The 21,670-nt window shown below is 53.2% G+C and overlaps 1 protein-coding gene across 1 annotated transcript in view; it reads left to right on the forward strand.

Annotated features, from left to right (window-relative positions):
• Nucleotides 1-913: 913 nt before the first annotated feature.
• Nucleotides 914-21,670, forward strand: part of UMODL1 (uromodulin like 1) — a 75,506-nt gene continuing 54,749 nt past the window's right edge. Inside the window, exons 1-6 of the mRNA XM_059889935.1 lie at nucleotides 914-1,209; nucleotides 5,712-5,954; nucleotides 13,625-13,786; nucleotides 15,213-15,334; nucleotides 17,692-17,878; nucleotides 19,903-20,035. Of these exons, the coding sequence (XP_059745918.1) occupies nucleotides 921-1,209; nucleotides 5,712-5,954; nucleotides 13,625-13,786; nucleotides 15,213-15,334; nucleotides 17,692-17,878; nucleotides 19,903-20,035 (1,136 nt within the window). The 5' untranslated portion in view covers nucleotides 914-920. The remainder of the gene's footprint in view (nucleotides 1,210-5,711; nucleotides 5,955-13,624; nucleotides 13,787-15,212; nucleotides 15,335-17,691; nucleotides 17,879-19,902; nucleotides 20,036-21,670) is intronic.

Here is a 21,670-nt window from a genome sequence, read left to right on the forward strand (position 1 = left end):
TCTCTGTCCTTTACTATCCCTCAGAGTTTGCTCAAACTAATGTCCATTAAGTTGATGATGCCATTCAACCATCTCATTCCCTGTTGCCCCTTTCTCCTCCAGCCCTCATTCTTTCCCAGCACCAGGGTATTTTCCAGTGAGTTGTCTCTTTGCATCAGGTGGCCAAAGTATTGGAGCTTCAGCTTCAGCATCAGTCCTTCCAATGAATATTCAGGGTTGATTTCTTTTAGGATTGACTAGTTTGATCTCCTTACAGTCCAAGGGACTCTCAAGAGTCTTCTCCAGCACCACAGTTTGAAAGCATCAGTTCATCCTTACTATGTTTTATTTCTCCGGCCCTTCTCGGGCCGGAGCCACTTTTATAGAATCATGGAGTTGTTATTTTTTCTTGGAGACAGAACTGTTTGAGGTTCTGCTTTGATGTCACAAGATGAGAAGCTGTTTCCACGCTGCTAAGTGTCCTTCCGGGGTGCATGTCTGGGCGATGTTACATTCACACGCTCTGTACTAACTTACTAACCCCCTACCTCCCTGAGGCTCACTTCCACACCCTGCGGCTTTAAATTCTGGCAAGTGATGAACAGCTCTGAGAATGCAGCTTCATGGCCCTCAGACCCAGCTTCAGGCAGGAATCACTGGGTCACAGGGGTAGGTTTATGGCTTTTGATCTGTTTGTCCAATTGTCCAAGTGTGCGAAGGATGCTCTCTGAATCTGATGTACCACTTTGATTTGCTGCTGTTTTCTCCTGCCAGTTCGCTACGATAAGGTAAGAGAATACTTTGGACTTGATGGAGGGAGTCAGATTCGGGTCTGAAATGTGTTTTCTGCGTAACAACGAGATGGGACCCTGTGATGTAGTCTGGCAGGTGGGTACTTACCTTTCCTGAGAGATGCCATCTGCCTGGATGGAGAATGAGCCATGACACAAAGGTGCCCCGGGGGACATGGCCACAGTGGTGGCTGGTGTTTACGAGCAGGCATAAGGGACTGCTCCCGGCAAGCACACGGTCTGAAGCCACTGCCACAGTCAGTGGTGCAGGGGAGAGACGGGCCTTCTCTCTGGGTCCAGGCAGCCCAGGCCCCTTCGTGCTGCCACTCAGGAGAGACCCAGAGTCACCACCACTGCCCAGCCATGCTCAGGACCCTTGGGATGGCCCTGCTGGCCCTGCTCATCATTGTGAACCTGAGCCAGGCCAGTGGCTTCACAGGTGAGGGGTCTGGGCTCCGTGTGGGTGATGCTGGAGGGGCAAGGGCTCCCAGGAGAGGGTCTCCTGAGGACAACAGCCCTACCAAGAGTGGGGCAGGCAAAGATGCACCTGCTGGGAGAGTCAGGGACTGCTCCTTTTTGGGAAAACTTTCTGTAACCACAAAAGAGGTGATGGGAATGCTTCAGAATCAGCTAGGGGTGAGTGGGGTTCAAGGGCACGTTCTGAGTCATCGGGTCTGGGGTGGGACCCAGAACTCTGCATTTCTGCCAGTAGTACAGATGCTATAGGCCTGCTGAGAGTAGCACATGCCTGGAGATGGAGAATCGAAGTCTCGGGAACCTTGGCCCATTAGTCTTCAATTTACAGATAAGGGGAGGGAGACCCAGAGTGGCCAGGGACTCACACAGGGTCACACAGCTGGCCAAGGGCAAGATTTCCACCAGGACGACCCTGCCCTTGATCCTGACTCTGACCTCCTTTCCCCCACCAGGGAGGGGGGTTCAGGATGTGGGTCTTCCCACTCACCTGGGGCTCTGCCAAGCCCATTTCCTCGACATTAAACGAGGATGCTTATGGCTCAGGGGGATCAGAAGGGTCGGGAACACATCCAGGGCCTTTGAGAGACACGTGTCAGCTGCCAAACACTGGGATTCACAAGCCCCAGATTTCAGAGCGCTGAGATTGCAAAGCTTTTAGGTCGTTTTCTCCTACACATCCATCTTATTCTGTTGGGGATTCAAACAGAGCCCTTCTGAGTTCCTGCTCTCAGTTTCAGTTTTGAACTGGTTTAAAATTTCTTCACAAATTGGCAAAATTTTGTTATTTCTTTCTATGAACTGTGATTTTGTAAGGAAACTTGGTATTTCCTCCGGAATGAGTAACGTGCACATCATTCAGGCCAGTGGCAGGACAATGGGAATGTCGGGAAGCCAGATGAGATCTCAGGGGGCGTTTCGTGCACGTGAGGGCTTGGGCAGTGGCAGCTCAGTGGTCCTTCAGGCTGCAGGTCTGTCTGCTCCCAGGTTCCACATACTGAGGCGACGGCCATGATGTCATTTAATCCTCCTACAATCCCAGGCACAGCTATTTTACTAAAGGCAAGACCAGGGCACCGAGAGGACATGAAATGAGGTCAGAGCCACACGGCTGGTATTTGTGGAGCTGGTCTGAGTGCTGGCCTCAGCACCCACCAGAGCACTTAGATTTTCTCCCTCTGGGATTCGAACCCGGGAACCCCGCCTTCTGTGCTGCGGAAAGGATTTGTTGAACAGCAGAATATGCCCAGTGGTTTCTGCGGTGGGCTCTGGCAAGAAGCCAGGCCTGGGAGGACCTGGTGGCCTCTAGCACAAAGTAAAAGACAAAGGAGAGGCAAGTGGAGTTTGGAAGATTTGTGTGTGTGTGTGTGTGTGTCTGTTTGTGTGCCTGTGTCTCTGCTTGTACGTGTGTCTGCTGTGTGTGTTTGTACCTATGTCTGTGTGCATGTGCGTGTGTCTGTGTGTGTGCATGTGTCTGTGTGTGCACACGTGTCTGTGTGTGTGGTGTGTCTGTGTCTCTGTGTGTGTCTGAGTGTCTCTATGTGTTGTGTGTGTGTGTTTGTGTTTGTATATGTGTCCGTGTGTTTGTGTGCATGTGTGTGTGTTTGTGTGTGTGTGTGTGCGCGCGCGCATGCCTGTGTGCAGGAGGGCTCTGCTGAGGATCAGCTGGGACCTTGTCATGATCAGGCCCAGAGGCTTTCTGGAGGCAGAGGAGTAATCTTCATCAGTGGTTGCATCTTGTCTTCAGTTCAGATGAAAAACAAGGTCTAGGTCGGCCTCACCAACTTCTCCACGCAGGAAGCTTTGTCCTGTTCACCCCATTGCTCCACGGTGACCCTGCTCGCTGCACATCTTCTCCAGCTCCCGTCCCAGTCACCTCTAAGCTCTGGCCTCGGAAGCCGCCTGCTCCTGCCTCAGGCCACCCAGCCAGGGGCCTCCTGGTCCCTCCCAAGGCTTCCTGGGACCCGCTCTTTGGTGGGTGCAGGTTGTGTCCACTCCCAGAGGCCTGGCCATCCCCAGGGAGGCCACCATGTGGCTTGGGAGCAGACTCACTCTGGGGTGGTGGGATTCAGCACCCGACTCTGTCTGAAGGAAGGCTGCAGGCTCTCCCGCCAGCCTGAGCATGAGGGCTGGCTTGGCCTCATCCTTCTGGGGGTCACCAACCCAAGCCTCGCTTTCTGCATGCCTGTGGGCACCCATGGGCTTCCCAGGTGGCACTAGTGGTAATGAGCTCTCCTGCCAATGCAGGAGATGTAAGACATGTGGGCTCAATCCCTGGATCAGGAAGATCCTCTGGAGGAAGGCATAGCAACCCATTCCAGTACTCTTGCCTGGAGAATCCCATGGACAGAGGAGCTGGCGGGCTACAGTCCATGGGGTTGCAAAGAGTTGGACACGACTGAAGCAACTTAGCACGTGTGCACTTGAGCACGTGGAGGACAAAGGTGGGAGTCACCAGGGGTGTTGTGCTGGTGTGGGGATGAAGGTGATTTCTGATGTCCCCTCTGAGCTCTGCCCCAGAAATCCAGCTTCTCCCTGAAGGTTTACACTGTAACATAGAGCCCTGTCCAGTGGGTGTACAGTCTCATAGAGCTTAGAGCTCTATATGAGGTTGAATATATGAAGACGTAAGATATATTCAAGTCATTCATTCGTCCTTCACTGACAGCCCATGAATGCAGTGAGTCCCACACTAGCCTCAAATGTGGAGGGCACCCCATGGTCCCCATGTCAGCCCTGGGGTCTTGGCAAAGCACCACAGACTGGGGGACTTGGTGGTGGTGGTTTGGTCACTGAGCTGTGTCTGACTCTTTGCGACCCCAAGGGCTGCAGCCCGCCAAGCTCTTCTGTCCATGTGATTCTCCAGGCAAGAATACTGGAATGGGTTGCCATTTCCTTCTCCAGGGAATCTTCCTGATCCAGGGGTTGAACCCGGGTCTCCTGCATTGCAGGTGGATTCTTTACCACTGAGCCACCAGGGATTCCTGGGGGACTTAACAGTTGAGATTTATTTCTTCTCAGTCTGGAGGCCAGAAGTTCAAGATCAAGGTGTGGGCATGGTGTATGCCTCCTGAGTCTGGGAGGGAGGGTCTGTCCCAGACACCACGTCTCCAGGGGCTTGGGTCTACTTGTGATTTGAGTGACCTTGGCCTGTAGGAGCATCACCCTGACCTCAGCCTCATCGCCCATCTTATCTCCCTGGGTGTATTCCTGTCTCTGTGTCTGTTTCCCCTTTGATAAGGATGCTGGTCATGTTGCATTAGAGGCCACTCTGCTCCAGTATAAACTCATCTCAACCAGTTATGTCTGCAGAAACCCTACTTCCAAGTAAGGTCACATTCTGAGGTCCTGGGCCTTAGAACTTCAATGTGTGAATTTGGGGTGGGACACACTTCAGCCTGGATGCAAAGAGCTGACTCATTGGAAAAGACCCTGATGCTGGGAAAGATTGAGGGCAGGAGAAGGGGACAACAAAGGACAAGATGGTTAGATAGCATCACTGAATCAACGGACGTGAATCTGAGCAAACTCTGGGAGATAGTGAAGGGCAGGGAAGTCCGTGCTGCAGTCCATGGGGTCACAAAGAGTTGGATACGACTAAGCGACTGAACAACAGCCACCACCCTTCAGCCCATAATAATAGTCCCTGATCCATGAGGCAGTAGAGGCTCCCTGGGCAGATAGAACACCCCAGGACCCCAAGCGAGCTGGTCCATGACATTGAGACATGGGGCTGGTGAGAGCAGGTGCCACAGGGTCTTGAGAACCAAGTAGTGATGCTGACGAAGGCCATGGGCATCTGTGCCCAGGAGCCAAGCTCCAGGTGAAAGACATTCAGGGCCGGATAAGGCAACCTGGGTGTTTCACTGCAGGCGCTGTGCCCTCATCTCCTGCTGACGATAGCAACAATCAGACTGTACTTTACCATCTATGCATGTCTCACATGGGCTTGACATGTGTGTTTATCTTCCATCTCATTCCAAAACGGGTGTCACTGCCAGTGTGCCCAGCACATGTTGGGCTGGCGTATTCACTGAGGGAACTTCTGTGTATTCACGTTGCACGTGACAGCCCTTACTGTGGAGATGAGAGGTGTGCACAGTGTCTCTGGCCTGGAGAGTCTGAGGACCCACAGCAGAGCCCAGGACATGAGCCCCAGATGCTTGGTTCCTCTGTATCCCTCTCTTCAATGTAGAGCACCGCTGGGAGGAGGAGCAGGCTGGGAGGTGTCTCCTGTCTTACAGAGGAGGCTTGCTCATCATAGGTGTCATGCTTTATCCCTTGAGTCTCCATGCCTGCATTGCCTTCTCAGATACAGGCCAGTGGGCAGACCCTCTGGGGTCTGCCCTGTGCAGGGATTTTGTTTCACCTGTTCTTGCAGAAGCGGGGGACTTGCAGAGGACCCCACAGATTGTTTGATCCTAACATTTCTTCTCTTGTTTCTCCATCTTCCTCCCTCCCTTATAGAAAAAGGCCTCTCTCTGCTGGGCTTCCGGCTGTGCAACTACAGCGTGACCCAGAGCGTGCAGAGCGTGAAGGCTGTGCAGATGTCCCGCCTAACCCGCGTTCCCTGCGGGGGCTGGATCCCCTTATGGCGCTGCCCGAAGACCGTCTACCAGACCCGGTACCTGGAGGTGGAAGTTCCGGAGCCCAGGAATGTGACCGACTGCTGCGAGGGCTACGAGCAGCTGGGCCTCTACTGTGTCCTGCGTGAGTCCTGTCCAGTGTTGGAATAGCCACTGTTCACACCCTTAGCCCTGAACTGACTAGATCCTTCTGGAACGCTGCTTCTCGGCCTCCCGTGAGCAGCTGGGTCATTCAGAGGGCTAGCCCAAGCGCAGGGCACTGGCCTCAGCCCAAGGTTTCACATCCAGGCGTGGAGTACACGTTCTCATGGGTGCTGATGCTGCTGGCATGAGGCCCCACTTTGAGAACCTGTTGTAGGTGTTGGCTCTCAGACATGGCTGCATATTAAAGTCCCCAGAGCTTTAAAAATGCTGATGGCTGGGTCTCTTCTCAGAGACTGTGATGGATTCTGTCTGGGGCAGAGCTTGGGTACTGAGATCTTTTTTTTTAAGGCTCCTCCAGCAATTCTTGGGCTTCCCCGGTGGCACTAATGGTAAACAACCCACCTGCCAATGCCGGAGACATAATAGACCAGGGTTTAATCCCTGGGTTGGGAAGATCCCCTGGAGGAGGAAACGGCAACCCACTCCAGTATTCTTGCCTGGAGAATCCTGAGGACAGAGGAGCCTGGTAGGCTACAGTCGGTGGGGTCACAAAGAGTCAGACGTGACTTAGTGCTTAACAGGCACAAATGTGCACCAGAAATTCTAACTGGCGGCTAAGTTTGAGAACCAGAATTTGTATCTCCTCTATGTTGGCAGCCAGGTTTTTCATTCTAAAGACTGTGAAATCCTTATCTAAACGCCAATCTGTAAGAGATGGAAAGGGGCCCCCAGGGGCCCCTAACTGTCCAGAGGCCTCCAGGCCCTCTTATCCTTTCTGTGTGATTTAAAGATGCTTGGGGTGGTGATCAGCACTGGTGTGGCTGGTCCGGGCTATGTCTGAGATTGAGGGGACCAGGCTGTGTGGGAGTTTGGGGCTCAGCCTCTTGGCCCAAAGGGAACTTCCCAGAAGACTTCTTCCAGGGTGAGGTTGCAGGTGGGTGCATGTGTGAATGTGGGGGAGGTGTGACCGTTACTTTGAGTCAGTTCCAGAGCTAAGATGGGTTTCTGAACAGTCAGGAGGTTGCCCTGTCCCCACACCCATGATGGAGGGGAAGCGAGATGGGTGGGGCTCCGTGGGTGGCCATGGGGCACCCTGAGACGTGAGGGCCACCACCTCCAAAAGCAGAAAGTGCCAGCTTGGGAGGGTGCAGGGAGGGTCCCAAGTGCACCATCGCCAGGGCCGGAGGCCAGGACAGGCAGCAGGCTAGGTGTGGACCCCGCACCCCCAACCCCGGGGGCTATAAGATGTAGAGTCAGGAATCAGCCAGACCCTGCAGATGGTTGCGTGGGTGGAACACAGAGTCCTTCTGAGCTTGCCCTCCCTCAGGCCCCCAAAGTCCGCAGAGGTCAGGAGAGCTGACATCTCTCCGCTCAGTGGCCAGACTCAGAGATGACAGGACAGCTCAGAGTGAGCAGGTCCAGGAAGCGTACCTCTCCCTGGAATTTTGAAATGATACCATGGCCACCACCAGTAAAGCTAGGAAGGGGCAGGGGGCGTCAGGTCTGGAGCTGGGCAGATGCTGTGCATTCATGCTGGTTCCTTAAAGGGAAATTTGTGGGCGTTGTGTGTGGAGGGGCTGTCCCTTGGTTCTGGGTTCAAAGAGTCTCTTCCTGTGCTGAGTGTGGGCCCCTCTCCACTCTCCCTGTCTCTAAGGGCCACATGTACAAAGGGTGGTGCCCCTGCCCTGGGAGCACCCTATTCCTGGGGGGGTGCCATGTTGGGGAGGCCTTGGATGGGGCTCATGGCACTTGGTTTGGAGCATCAGATTCTGGTTGATGGAAGGGGCCATCCTGCCTCACTCACCTTCACTACACTTCCCACCTGCTGGCTGTCATGGGGCTGGTGAGGTCACAAGTCCAGAAGGCCAGAGGCATCCTCGGCTCCACCCAGGCCCAGCGGTCACCTTTCTCTGCACTCTGCTGCCCCTGCAGCGCTGACAAGCAAATTCTCCCGGATAGAAGGCAGGGAGGCACCTGCCGCACATGTTTCTTCCCAGCAGACCAGCCTCTTGGGGACTCAGCCCCACTTGTAACGTGTTAACACCTTTAAATAGAAACTCACCAGGCAGGAGAGGCCCAGAACATTCTAACTAGAGTCCTGTAGGCAGATCTGCTCTGGGAACTGCAGATCGTGGGGTGACTGATGTTTGAGGGTGGGGACCGGGTGGAGGTGCTGGGAGTGAAGGAAGGAGCACTCACCCAGAAGGCCCCCCAAGCCCCACAAAGGGGGCTGAGATGGAGTGGGGGGTCCGCAATCCTCCTGGACCTTAAAAGGGTCACTCCAGAAGCAGCATGGAGAGGAGCCAGTCAGGAGCCCCGAAGGATGGAGAAGAGAGAGGAAAAGGGGGCTTGATTGAGGGCATCCTATAATGTTCAGTGGAGGCTCCTCCTCACTACTGGACAGGAGCTGATGGGGACACAGCCCGGGGAAGGCAAGTCCCTTGACCAAAATGGGGCAGACTTGGGCCTGAGTCTCCCTGACCCCCGTCGGGTTCAGTGTGTGGTGATGGGCCCAGAGCCCACTGGGAAAGTCCTGGTTTGGTGTCTGGACCCCACTGGGCATCGCGGCTGCTGAGGGGACTGGTGTGTGAACACAGAGCTGGGGCAGGGACCTGCAGCGCTCATTTGCTATGGCTTGTAAGGTCCCTGGTGAGCATTTGATTCCCCCCACCTCCAAGCTCAGGGGCACCATGTGGGCAGCTGGAAAGTACCCCGTCAGAAGAGTTTACACCATGGGTACCAGCAGCTCAATTCTCTCCACGCCTGCCTGGCTTCTCTGATCAAAGCCTGAATGTTGGACCAAAGTTGGTTCTGTGATGCCTCCTGACAGCCTGGCTCTTTGGAACTGGAAGTGAGAAGTCTCTGGAAGTGATGTACCGAGACCTGTGCTGGGGCTGACCGTCAGGGAACCAGGCAGAGGCCAGACCCTGAACGTGCTGGCCAAACGCGGCTCACCTGTGTGTGGGGCTTCTCACGTCTCGGCAACCTCAGCTCAGGGGTCTCATCTCAGCAGCACCAAAACCTCAGCCTTGCTGAGGATCTAAAAAAGGGAAGAGCATTATGAGAGCATGTGGTATGGTTTTCAGTCTAGATGACCTTTTCAATTTTTTTAAGTCCCACATTTTGAAAGCAATGATAAGCCATACGTGGTTTTAATTAAATGTCTCCTTAAAACACAAAAAGGAATACACAAGCCATGGAGAAAATTTGGAAACAAAGAAGAGAGAGAGAGAAAAAAAAGGGAAATTGCCCATAATCAACCCCCTCCTTGCCCCACAAGAATAACCACGGTTAACATTTTCTTCTAGTTTCCTTCAGGGCAGACGTTTTACAATAGCAGGGTCACCCTGTTGAAGACATTTTATAGCACGCTTTCACCCCTTGGCAATTTATCTGGAACATCTTCTGTGTCAATGGATCGCATTCTCCAGCATGATTTAATGCCCACAAGGCATTACCTCATAGGGATGGATCAGCACTCAGCAATCTCCTACCACTTAATATCTCGTAGTTTCCAATTTTTTTTTCGTTATAAATAATGCTGCAATGAGTAATGTATGGTGCAAACACGGCTGCACACAAGTTGGAATATTGACCCAGGATGGATTCCTCAGAGGAGGACCGAGCATCACAGTGGACACTCAATACCTGCTGTTCCTGCATGGCTGGTCTCCTTCACACAACACGCCTAGGACCCCGCTGGACTGGGAGCCTACCCCAAACTTCCCATCTCCTGGGCTGATGGCCAGGGTCCCTTTGAGGAAAGAGGATTCTGAGGAGGGTTATAATCTGATTATCCCAGAGTGGATCAGATTCCCCAGCCCTGGAGAGTCCTCAGGACTGTGGCTCAGAAAGCTCTGCCTTATCTCATTGAATGTGCCTAACGTGGGATGGCCAGGTGCTGGGCAGTCCGGAGGCATTGCTTGTGTCGGGTTAGGGAAGGAGAAGCAGATTTTTAACTTTCTACCAAGTCGGAACTGTTGACTGTTCTCTTGGGCTCTCCGTAGGCTGGCCAGCCCTGAGGGACAGAGAGAGATTACCAGCAGCCTTCCAGTTAAGACAAACTGTAACTCGAAAACGCTTCTGTTGTGAGCAAGCAAGCATTTTGGGAAGTCAATTTTTCTTTGTGTCCTGTATTTTCCTTTCATTTAGATAAACTTCTTGTTGTTCAGTCGCTCAGTCGTGTCCAGCTCTTTGCAACCCCATGGACTGCAGCACACCAGGCCTCCCTGTCCATCACCAACTCCTGGACCTTGCTCAAACTCATGTCCATTGAGTTGACGATGCCATCCAACCATCTCATCCTCTGTCGTCCCCTTCTCCTCCTGCCCTTAATCTTTCCCAGCATCAGGGTCTTTTCCAATGAGTCAGCTCTTCGCATTAGGTGGCCAAAGTATTGGAGTTTCAGCTTTAGCATCAGACCTTCCAATGAATATTCAGGGTTGATTTCCTTTAGGATTGACTGGTTTGATCGCCGGTGCTGTCTAAGGGACTGTCAAGAGTCTTCTTCAGCACCACAGTTCAAAAGCTTCAATTCTTTGGTGCTCATCCTTCTTGGTTTAGAATAGTTTTAGATTTCCAGACAAAGATTTGTAAAGACAGTAAAGAAAGTCCCCCGCCTCCTCCCCCAGAGTTCCTAATGTTAGCTCTGACATTTCCAGGGTGCATGTACCAGCAAGTACCAACCCTAGTGCCTTACTGTTAGCTCTACTCCATGCTTTATTTGGATTTCTGTTCCCCTCCGTAACATCACTTTTCTGTCCCAGGAGACCAGGTTATTAATACATTTAGATTCATGTATCAAATACCTTCAGTGCTGAGGTGGTTGGTTTTTATGATGGATGAGAAAGCACAGAGCTCCGGATCCCTGGTTGGTGGCCCTCCAGGGATTCCCGCATTTCCATCCCAGCCCCGCCTTTCGGGCTGCCCTGCATGTCTGTTCTTCACACCCCAAAACCTTCCCTGTGTGGCCGCTTCTCCAGGACTTCAGACATTGGACTAGCCACCAAGACAACTAGGAAGTGAGGAAGGAGCCAAGGGCAGCGTGGAGAGGAGAACACTCCTGAGAGTGACCGCCAAGCCCAGACTCGGCTTCCACAGGGAGAGAGCTGACGGGGACCCTCTCTGCATGTTTCAGCAGCTAAATCTTCTTCTCCTTGGCTGATGTAGCTGCCCTGGTGATGTGTTCCCAGCAGGAGGGGCCACTCCCCTTTTTTTCTGTCTGTGGAGCATCCTGCAGAGAGCCCAGGGGACCCCAGAGGACCACCGTCAGTACTCAGCACTTGCCTTCCACCGGGCGAGCCCACAGGTCTCCCCAGGGGCGGGTCCTCCTCAGCTCTGTAGGCGTCCTTCCAGAGCGTGGTTGTCACGCCTCCTCTGACTTTTCAGGGGTTTGAGGGGCCTGGAGCTGTGCTTCTGAATGTCGTGTGGGACACAGAGCCTTAACGTGGATCTGGGTGGGAGCTGGATGGGTTTGAGTGACATTCATGCTGGCATGGAGCACTTATCCCAGGGTGGGTAGCCAGACCTCATGCAGGCCCTTTCTCGGATGCTGGCACTGGGGTTTCACCTTCCTTGTACTTTTCTCCCTGCTGCTCTTAGCCCCCTGGAGCTCAGGGCTGTGAAGCCTTTGGTGTCCTGTGCTGCCCTCGGCTCCATCTACTGCTGGGCTTGCACAGACCCACAGATTCTCCCAGGGGTCAGTCCTGCTGCCCCCAGTGCCTGGATCCTGAGTGTCCCGTAGCATTGGCTAATACCTGGCCACCTGCCTCCAGCCAGCTTCCCCAGGTTTCAGCTCTGTGCTTTTCTATCCCTGAATATGGGCACCTGGCTCCTGGCTAGATCCCCTGGGAGCCTGCAGATTCTTAGATAGTTCTTACCTTTCTTAGATCTCTAAAAGCTCTTTTTCTTTAAAAGCCCACTCATGACTCCCCCAGACCCTTGGCTAAGGGTCAGGGCACCGGTTCCCCCGAGTCTCACATGGTGGCTCCAATCACATGTGGCCGCACGCCCCGCCCCTCCATCGTTTTCACTTCCTGTGGGCTCTTGCCTGCTCATCTGCATCATCTACCTGGAGCTGTATCACTCCAGGCGGAGCATGTTGTGAGTGGTGGCCCTGCCCTTGCCCGCATGTCTGCATCATCTGCCCAGAGCTTTATCACTCCAGGCAGAGCACGTTGTGAGTGGTGGCCCTGGAGATGTGCAGCCCACAGCCATGCTGCCTGATCTTGGTGGACCTCCCGGGAATTGACCAGAGGAGGGGACAGCCCAGGCTGCCCACATTTCCATGTGTAGGTCCCGAAGGCGTGCCAAGCTTCCCATCTGCACAGCCAAACCCTGGCTGTGCCTGAGCCCGTTCTTCCTGCAGCTTCTCCCAGGAATGGGGCCAAGTGGATGACCAGGCCTGACGCCTTCTTGAAGCTTCTTCTTTCACATCCTGTCCTGTCTGTCAGTACGTCCTGTGGACAGTTGCAGCTGCATATTCCCAGGATCGGAGGCTTCCCGCTGCCTCCACCCATTACCCTGGTCCAGCCTGCACCATCTCTCACCTGGAGCATCACAATGGGCTCTCAGACAGGCCCCTGCCTCCCTGGCAGCCGGGACACAGCTCAGACGAGCAAGTCAGACTGCTCTCGTGGAGGTCAGCGAAGCAGGATAGGGGAGGGAAGGAGCGGAGGATGTGGATGACTTCATGGCGTTGGCAGAGGGGTGGAAAGGTGGTTTGTCAAACTACAGGTACTGGGGGCTCTACGTATGATGTGCGGCAGCTCCAGTCCCCAAGAACCACCTGAGGGTCCTGGAAGATGGGGACACGGAATAACGTGATATGGGGTCAGAATAACGTGAGAATCTGGGCAGGGCAGCCACGGTGTCCCCTTCACCGCAGGACTGCCCTGACCCTCCAGGCCCCCCGTGACAACACCAGAGGGTTTTCCATGACCCAGCCCCCCTGCTTACCCACTATGCCATCACCAGGCCCACTCCTCATTCTTGCCTTACCCCTCACTCTGCACACTGCTGCCCCCTGCCCAGGCATAAAGGCTGACGGTTTGCAGGCTCCCCCACCTCCCTGGCCCTACAGACGCTCGTCTCCAGTGCAGTCTTCTTGCCCACCTGCTCCCGGGCCTTGCCTTCCTCCCTGCAGTGTTCATCTGCTCAAACTCCCATAGTTCTGTCTGTACACTGGCCCCCATCCACTAGGCTCTAAGTGTCCTGAAGGCAGAGACTTTGCCTCTGGGCTTCTGCTGGGTCCTGGGCACCTTGTGCTAGGCCTGGCACATAGTAAGTGCTCAGTAAATACTGGATGAGTGAGTGAGCTGTTAAGCTGCAAAGCAGCAAAGGGGCCTCTCAGGGGGTGGTGGGGGCCTCTCTTCACAGACTCCTAAGGCCAAGAGAGAGGACACCCAGGCCCCCAGCCAAAGTTGCCCTCCTCCCAGAAAAGTCAGTCAGGCTGCATTAGAGTCAGAGCAAACAGTCTTAATGGCTGCTCTGCAGGGCATGGCGAGGCCCTTGAGCGGGTTGCTCTGCGTGCCTCGGAGCCGCAGATGGATCCCTCTGCCCAGAAGCATCCGGATGCAGCACCACATGGCCCACTGGGATTCTAGAGCCAACACCACTCATCACTTATCACCTCATCACCTGTTCCCCCAGCCCTGAACCGGTCTCAGGAGTTTGCATCCAGACCTGGGAGCTGCCCAGTGGTGGGGTTGGAAACATCCGCCTTGCTGTGCACTTTGGATGCTGAATGTCCTGGTCTTCAGAAGTGCTGCCCCTCATCAGGGGGCCACCGCTGCTCAGCCCCTGCAGCCCCAGGTAGGACAGGGGCCTGATCTTGGAGGAGGGGGGAGTGGGTTTCCGGAAGCAGCTGCTTGGGTTTTACGGAGAGCCTACAGCCTGTGTCTGGCCTGCTTCACTCATCAATATCTGGCCACTGACCTCTGGGGGGAACTGTGCTCACAGATGTCCCAAGTGGGGAAGACGTTCCTGGAAGAGCAGGTGCCTCAGTTTCCCCACATTGCCAGGGGAAGCCCTTGGGGCCCCGGTGAGTTTGCTGGGAGCTGAGCTGTGTCAGAGCTGGGCGGTGTTGGGCTGTCAGCTGGTGCAGCCCCGTGGGGACCCCCCTGTCTGGCAGGTCCATGGCCTGGTTCTCAGTGCAGGCCCCTAGGAGAAGGCGTTCGTCAAGGTTCAGAGACAGGGAAACACACATTTGTGTACGTTTTATACAGGCTTCCCAAGCGGCACTAGGAGGTAAAGGATCTGCCAGCCAATGCAGGAGCCACAGGAGACTCGGGTTCAATCCCTGGTTTGGGATGATCCACTGGAGAAGGAAATGGGAACCCACTCTAGTATTCTTGTTTGGGAAATCCCATGAACAGAGGAGCCTGATGGGCTATGGTCCATGGAAACAATCGGAATAACTGAGCATGCATGCATCATATTATATATGGTGCAATATATATTGTAATTCATTATTTATTGATATGTTACATATAGTATATATAATTTACTATATTATATTACAGGACTTCCCTGGTAGATCAGCTGGTAAAAAAAAATCTGGCTGCAATGCAAGAGACCCCAGTTCGATTCCTGGGTTAGGAAGATCCTTTGGAGAAGGAATAGGCTACCCATTCCAGTATTCTTGGGCTTCCCTGGTGGCCCAGCTGGTAAAAAATCTGCCTGCAATGCGGGAGACCTGGGTTCAGTCCCTGGGTTGGGAAGATCCCCTGGAGATGGGAACGGCTACCCATACCATCATTCTGACCTGGAGAATTCCATGGACTGTATAGTCCATGGGGTATTATATTACATATATATATACTATAAATAATATATACTGTATTTTCTAGTATCAAAGTGAAATTAAAGTGTTAGTCTGTCAGTTGTGTCTGACTCTTTGTGATCCCATGGACTGTCATCTGCTGGGCTCCCTTGTCAATGGGACTGTCCAGGCAAGAATATGGGAGGGATTGCCATTCCCTGCTCTAGAGGATCTTCCTGACACAGGATTGAACTCGGGGCTCCTGCATTGCAGGCAGATACTTTACTGCCTGAGCTACCAGGGAAGCCCATCTAGTATACATTGTATGTAATAATATATTATGTAGTATACATAGGATTATCTGTAATATGAGAGGAGCAGGGACGGGAGGTGGGGGAATGTGCCACACCGCCCCAGTGACCTCTGGCGGCCCCACCCTGTCCTGGGCCTGTGGCTCACCCATGTTCCCTCGCGCAGCTCCAGAGAGCAACCGGGAAGCTTGCTGGTACAACGTGACAGTTGTGGTGAAGATGGACTTCAAGGAGCTCCAGCAGGTGGACCCGCGGCTTCTGGATCACATGAGGCTTTTGCACTCCATGGTAGGTCGGGGGGAGGAAGGGGCTCCATGAATGACCCCAAGTGACTGCCTCTGAACCAAACGTGAGATCTTCCTTAAAAATGGCTTGAAAGAGGTATGATTTTTCATGCAACAAAATGCACTCTTACAAGCGTGCAGTTTGGCGTGTTTTGAGGTATCTAATATACAAGCCCTGCACCCTCATGGCACGGAGCAGGGAACCCCTCCTCTCTCCAGGGTCTGTTGCTTAAACACAAGGGTGCCGGGTGCAGCCTTCCCAGGCCCTGGAGCTGTGCCCTCGAGTACCTCCCTTAGGGATCCCAAGTTCTGGCTCCCGATTGAGGGAGTATCTCAGAAGTTTGCAAGGTGCTGGATGAGGCCTCTAGGTAGGGCTCCACCCCCTCACCACCATTCATGATTGGGGCTGGACAGGTCTTTGCTGTGGGGCTGCCTGTCCCATAGGATTTTGCAGCAGGCCTGGCTCTAAGCACAAAATGTGCCCAGCTGTGACAACCAAAACTGTCTCCAGGTGTAGCCACAGGTCCCCTGAGGGGTGACACTGGCCCCCGGGGGAGCCCCAACCTAGACACAGCTCAAACTTTCTGGCGCCTCAGCAACACCTCCAACCAGCAGGATATCTTCACCTGCTGGGTGTCCCCCACAGCCCCCACCCAAGTTCTAGGAACCCAGCCAGCAGGGGCAGGCACTGCTCGTCACCCACTGTGAGGCGCCTGCCCTAGATGGTGGTCTGACCTCAGGCGGATGACCCACACAATCCCCCACATGTTGCGAAAGGCCCTGCACCTGGTGAGATGCTCGGCCACTGCCTCTTGAAGTGCTTGATGATTCCTGAACGAGGGGCTGCACATTTCCCCTGTGCACTGGGCTCCGCACGGTGTGGCTGGTTCCGCCTGACCATCAGGCCCAACAGATGTGTCTCATGTGCCATGACATCAGACCCAGAGTTGGATGGGATGAGCCCAGTTAACAGAGGGCACACTCCCTCCCCTTGCTCTGGGCTGTGCAGTAACTGGTTTGAGAGGTATTCTCAGTCATCACCTTGACCCAGAAGTGTCCTTAACTGCCCCCACTGGAAGAGATTTCTGTCTCGCCTTAGCTTGTTGCAGAGTTTGGGATGCACAGTAGGCCAGTAAGAACATGGCCAGTCTGCAGCCAGATTGCCTGGATTCAAATCCCAGCACTGTCACTCATCAGCTGTGTGACCTTGGGCAAGTTACTTAACCTCTCTGTGCCTTAGATTCTGTTAAACAGAAATAATCATAATCTTACCTGAGACAGTGGCTGTGAGGTTGAGACAGTCCATGTAAAGAGCTTAAGATGATACTGATCTGGGTAGGTTCTGAGCTGGGGCAGTTGCTGGGTTTTGTATGTCACTGTCTCCTGTCGCCCTTTATCTCTTCGTGTGTGTAAGCTTTGTTCCTCGCTGCTGGAGGGGCCTGTCCACACGGGCTCCTGACTGTAGCAAATGTTAGGCACTCTGACTAAGGGGTTTGCAAGAGGCCGGTGTTGGCTTTCTGCTCTGCTGACCCTCGTGAAGGGTTTCAAGCCTGCTGAGGAGGGCACGGGCTTTGGTGCCCGCACCCAAACACGTTCTGGTTCCCTGGGGAGACTCAGGAGCTTTTTGGCAAAGCCCGCTTCAGGGTTCTCCTGGTGGTCATGCTGCTTTGCCTGGCTTCCCAAGGCAAATAATACCTTGAGATGTCAAGATCCTAGACTGGAGCAAAAGGAAATCAAGTGGAATAAGAAAAGGGATCATTACACTTCAGAAAATATCAGACGTGACTTGACACCTAATTCCAGACCTGATTCTCTGCTGTCAGCTGCAAGGGGTGGTGGTGGGGTCCCGCACTGACCCGTGTCTCTTTTCGGGGCTGCCGTGGCAGAGCGCACAGGCAGGGGTACGTGTCAGACCTCTCCTTGGCTTCTCCCTGTGTCTTCACACCATTCCCTTCTGCCAGTGTCTGTCTGTGTCCAAATTCCTTGGTGGAAGGACACTAGTCACATTGGAGCAAGGCCCAACCTAATGAGCTCATCTTAATAATTACATCTGCAGCAGCCTTGTCTCCAAATAAGGTCACATTCTGAGGTGCTAGGACTCCAATGTGGGGATTGTTTTTTGGTAGCGGGGGACACGATTCAGCCCCTAAGTATTTATAATCCGGTTTGCAGGACTTTTATTGGAATGAAGGCAGAAGTGAAAATATTGTAAAGATTTCTCTTTTTCGCACAGGTGAATGATGCGTGTGTGTGTGTACCGTGTGTATGTATAGCTTATAACATCTCTGGACCTCCGTCCTCTCCCAGTCTACCTGATGGGGTGCCCTTCTACCGCGTGATGCTCTGACCCTGGTTTCACAGGTCACCAGTGCTCTGCAGCCACTGGACACCACTGTCCACCACCTGCACTCGGCCAGGGGGGACACCTCCACCACAGTGTCCTGGCTGCTGCTGGGCCTGCCAAGGCCGATGCCCGTGGCCCGCGTCTCCGCAGTGCTGGATGGCATGGTGAAGCGCATCTATGAAGTGATCGATGTCCAAGTGCAAGGTGGGGCTCCCTTCAGTGGTCCCCTTGGGTCAGGGGCTGCAGGACTGCTAGGAGAATCATCCAGTTGAGGGGGTAGGGTGGACTCATCTCTGGCTCACTCTAGCTCGAAGTTTAAACTCTAGATGCTGAAGCCAAGACTTTGAGAACTGATTCTGTACCAGCATCGCCTTCCTCTCCCCTCACCCCACCTTGTCCACTTCTCATGACGGGTTTCTCCTTCCATCCAGGTGGGACTGGAGGCTGAGTCCCAGAATACCCTACAAGTAACCCACGTCCTCTGTTCTTAGGGTCCCAAATTGCCCTCTAGTCTCTTTCCCACCCTTGCCAAGGACATCCTTGTATCTAGAAGGCTCTTTTTTAAGATTTCTTTTGGCCATGCCGCATGGCATGTGGGATCTTAGTTCCCTCACCTGGAATTGAACCTGAGTCCCCTGTATTGGAAAGCAGATTCTTAACCACTGGACCATCAGGCAAGTCCCCAAAGAGTCTTGAACCAGAATTTACACAGAGCTGAATTTGGTGAAGCACACCAATGTGTTTCTGGAAGAAATTACCTGGTATTTGTGTGTGTGTGTGTGTGTCTATGTCAGGGGTCGGCAAACTTTCTGAAAAAGGTAAATTTTTTTTACCTTCTAGTAAATTTTTAGTAAATTTACTAAAAATTTTTAGTAAATTATTTTGGGGCTGTGGGCCTCACGGGCTGTTTCAGCCGCTTAGCTTTGCCACGTGACATGAAAGTAGCTGTGGCCAGTCCATGAGCAGATGGGTGGACTTCAGTAGAGGGCTCTTTTGAGCTACAGGAGGCAGCTGAAGATTGCTGTGGCCCTGGGAGGGTGGCTGCTCTTATGAGACAGCTCATGCCAGGACGCTGAAGGCCATACACCAAGATGCCAGAGTCCACAGCCTGGGGAAGGCTCTTTTGCTGCTGCTGTTGTTTAGTCACCAAGTCGTGCTGACTCTTTGAGGGCCTGTGGACTATAGCCCACCAGACTCCTCTGTCCATGGGATTTCCCAGGCAAGAATCCTGGAGTGGCTTGCCATTTCCTTCTCTAGGGGGGTCTTTCTGACCCAGGGATGGAACCCACATCTCCTGCATTGGCAGGCGAATTCTTTACCACTGAGCCACCTGGGGAGCCTGGGGAAAGCTCTAATGATGGCATTTAATTATCTTCAAATTCCACAAATGTTCTTGAAAACCAGACTGAGCAATGCCCATAAGCCAAGCACTAGTCTTGTCTGTTCTGACAGGTTTCCATAGGGGGGGACCCTGAGAACTTCCCTGTAGGTGAACAAGGAGGGATTGTGTCTTGATCACTTGCATCTCCTGGGGGAGGGCATTGGAGAGCATCCATTATGGGTGCAGCTTGAATTGGGTGGTTTGGGAGAAGAAGAGGTGAGGATGTGGGGCTTGTTCTAGCTTGGGTGCTGTCCCAAAGCAGAGGCAATTCTGTGATTGGGATCTCAACAAATCTTACCCACAGGAAGGGGCAGCCAGCATGAAGATGTGCTAGGGTTGGTAAGAATGAATAGCCCATCACTGTGGCCAAGAGAGGGGGTTGGTAGTTAGTGGGCGATGCTGGTCTTTTTCCATATGGCTTAGATAAATGGTCTTGCCTTCTGTCACTCTGTCCTGGTCACGGAGAAGCCTGGTTGCCTGTTCTGAGCTGTGCTCCCACCAGATAGGGGAGGACCAGGCCCCTTCTGCACGGCAGGGGCTACTCTACCCTCTTTCCCCATCCACACACTGCTGTACACAGGGCTGATGCTTGGGGAGGAAGCCCGGACGCCATGAAATCAGACTCAACACAGCCCCAAAGTGATTTGCTCAGGCCACAACCATACACTGAGCTGTGAGCTGGCTGCTCTGGTGGAGGAGGCTGTGGCCAAAGAGGCCTCTGGGGCAAGGCGTCAAGAGGGCCCCCAAGACCGCAGCCTCACCCACTTCCTCAGCTCGTGTGACACACATCTCGAGGTTGACGGGGATGGCTCCGATGAGCGTCCTTACCTGTTCTCCTTCTCCGCAGATGTGAATGAATGTTCCTATGGTGAACTCAACACCTGCTCAGGGAGGGAACTGTGTCTGAACGTGGAGGGCTCACACCAGTGTGTGGGTTACCTGAAGTCCCCCAGCTCATCTCCCCCGGGGCTGGACGGCATGTGTGCAGGTGAGCAACTGGGCTTTCCGGGTGGGGAAGAAGGGCCTTAAGGAATCTTCCAGGCCGGACGGTCCTCTGACAGCAAGACCCTCTCTTCTGCAAAGAGGGAAAGACTGGCTTATAGAAGGGAAGGCTCACTTAGTTCTTTTGAGCGTTCTCGACCTCGTGGCTGGATATTCGTTTCTTTTTTTTTTTTTTATACTGGTTTTCCATGTTGTGTTAATTTCAGGTGTAGCAAAGTGATTCAGTTATACGTGTGTGTGTGTATTTACATGATTTTTCAGATTTTTTGCCTTATAGGTATTACAAAATATTGAGTAGAGTTCCCTGTGAAAGAGTGGGATATTCTTATTCTCTTTGAGTTAACAAATGTTTATTTATATGCCATTCACCATGCTGCTGCTGCTGCTGCTGAGTTGCTTCAGTCGTGTCTGACTCTGTGCGACCCAATAGACAGCAACCCACCAGGCTCCCCCGTCCCTGGGATTCTCCAGGCAAGAACACTGGAGTGGGTTGCCATTTCCTTCTCCAGTGCGTGAAAGTGAAAAGTGAAAGTGAAGTCGCTCAGTCGTGTCCGACTCTTAGCGACCCCATGGACTGCAGCCCAACAGGCTCCTCCCTTCATGGGATTTTCCAGGCAAGAGTACTGGAATGGGGTGCCATTGCCTTCTCCGATTCACCATGCTAGATGCTGGTAAACATTTATGAATATGGTGTGACAGATATATGAACAGGTCATAATCTTTGCTCTCTGGGAACTTAGTAGAGAACATGCCAGATACTCTCCAGGCTGGTATGTAAACAGGATGTCTGTATAATTTATTGTTTAAACTGGGACTCTTTAAGAGTGAAGGCAGCATGATTACTACTTACACTGGGTCTCAGGAGTAACCTGGACTGTCCATGGGTTGGTGTGGTCAACTCCACACCAGTTTAAACTGGTTAAAAAAGCAGTTGAAAGCAACCAACTGGATGGCAAACTAAAGTGCCGAGTGCTGGTGGACACACCTGGAAGGAAGTCCTACTCTGTGTGGGTCTGGTCATGGGGTCATCTGCGGGAGCCAGGTATGAACAAGCTGCTGGTGTATGTGACTGGCTCCTGTAAGAAATCACTGTATTTCGCAAAGAGCTGAGTCTAGGTGGTGAAAGGCAGCAAGGAGAGACGGATTCAAGGAACATTTTAGAGACTGAAGCTTTGGGACTCACTGATTAAAGAAATGCAGAAGAGGAAGAGAGGAACAAGGCAGCGTGTCTGGGTGTAACCACGAATAGAACTAGGAAGACTAGGGTTTTAAAATCATGTTGACAATAACAGTTTAGACTGAGATGGAGATGAAAGCGGGTGGAGATGCGAGGTGCTGACTGTGCTGGATCATTGGGGCTGGAGCTCAGAGCAGGGCCTGGGATGCAGTAAACCTGGGTCGTCCACGTGCAAATGGCATTTGAACTCTGGGCTGGTTGCGAGAAGGGAAGGAGCCCTGTATTTAAACATCTTCCCAGGTGGCTCAGTGGTAAAGAACCTGCCTGCTAATACAGGAGACATAGGTTTGATCCCAGGGTCGGGAAGATCCCCTGGAGGAGGAAATGGCAACCGACTCCAGTATTCTTGCCTAGCGAATCCCAGGGGCAGAGGAGC

Source organism: Bos taurus, chromosome 1, assembly GCF_002263795.3.
Source record: "Bos taurus isolate L1 Dominette 01449 registration number 42190680 breed Hereford chromosome 1, ARS-UCD2.0, whole genome shotgun sequence".
Taxonomy (NCBI): Eukaryota; Metazoa; Chordata; class Mammalia; order Artiodactyla; family Bovidae; genus Bos; species Bos taurus.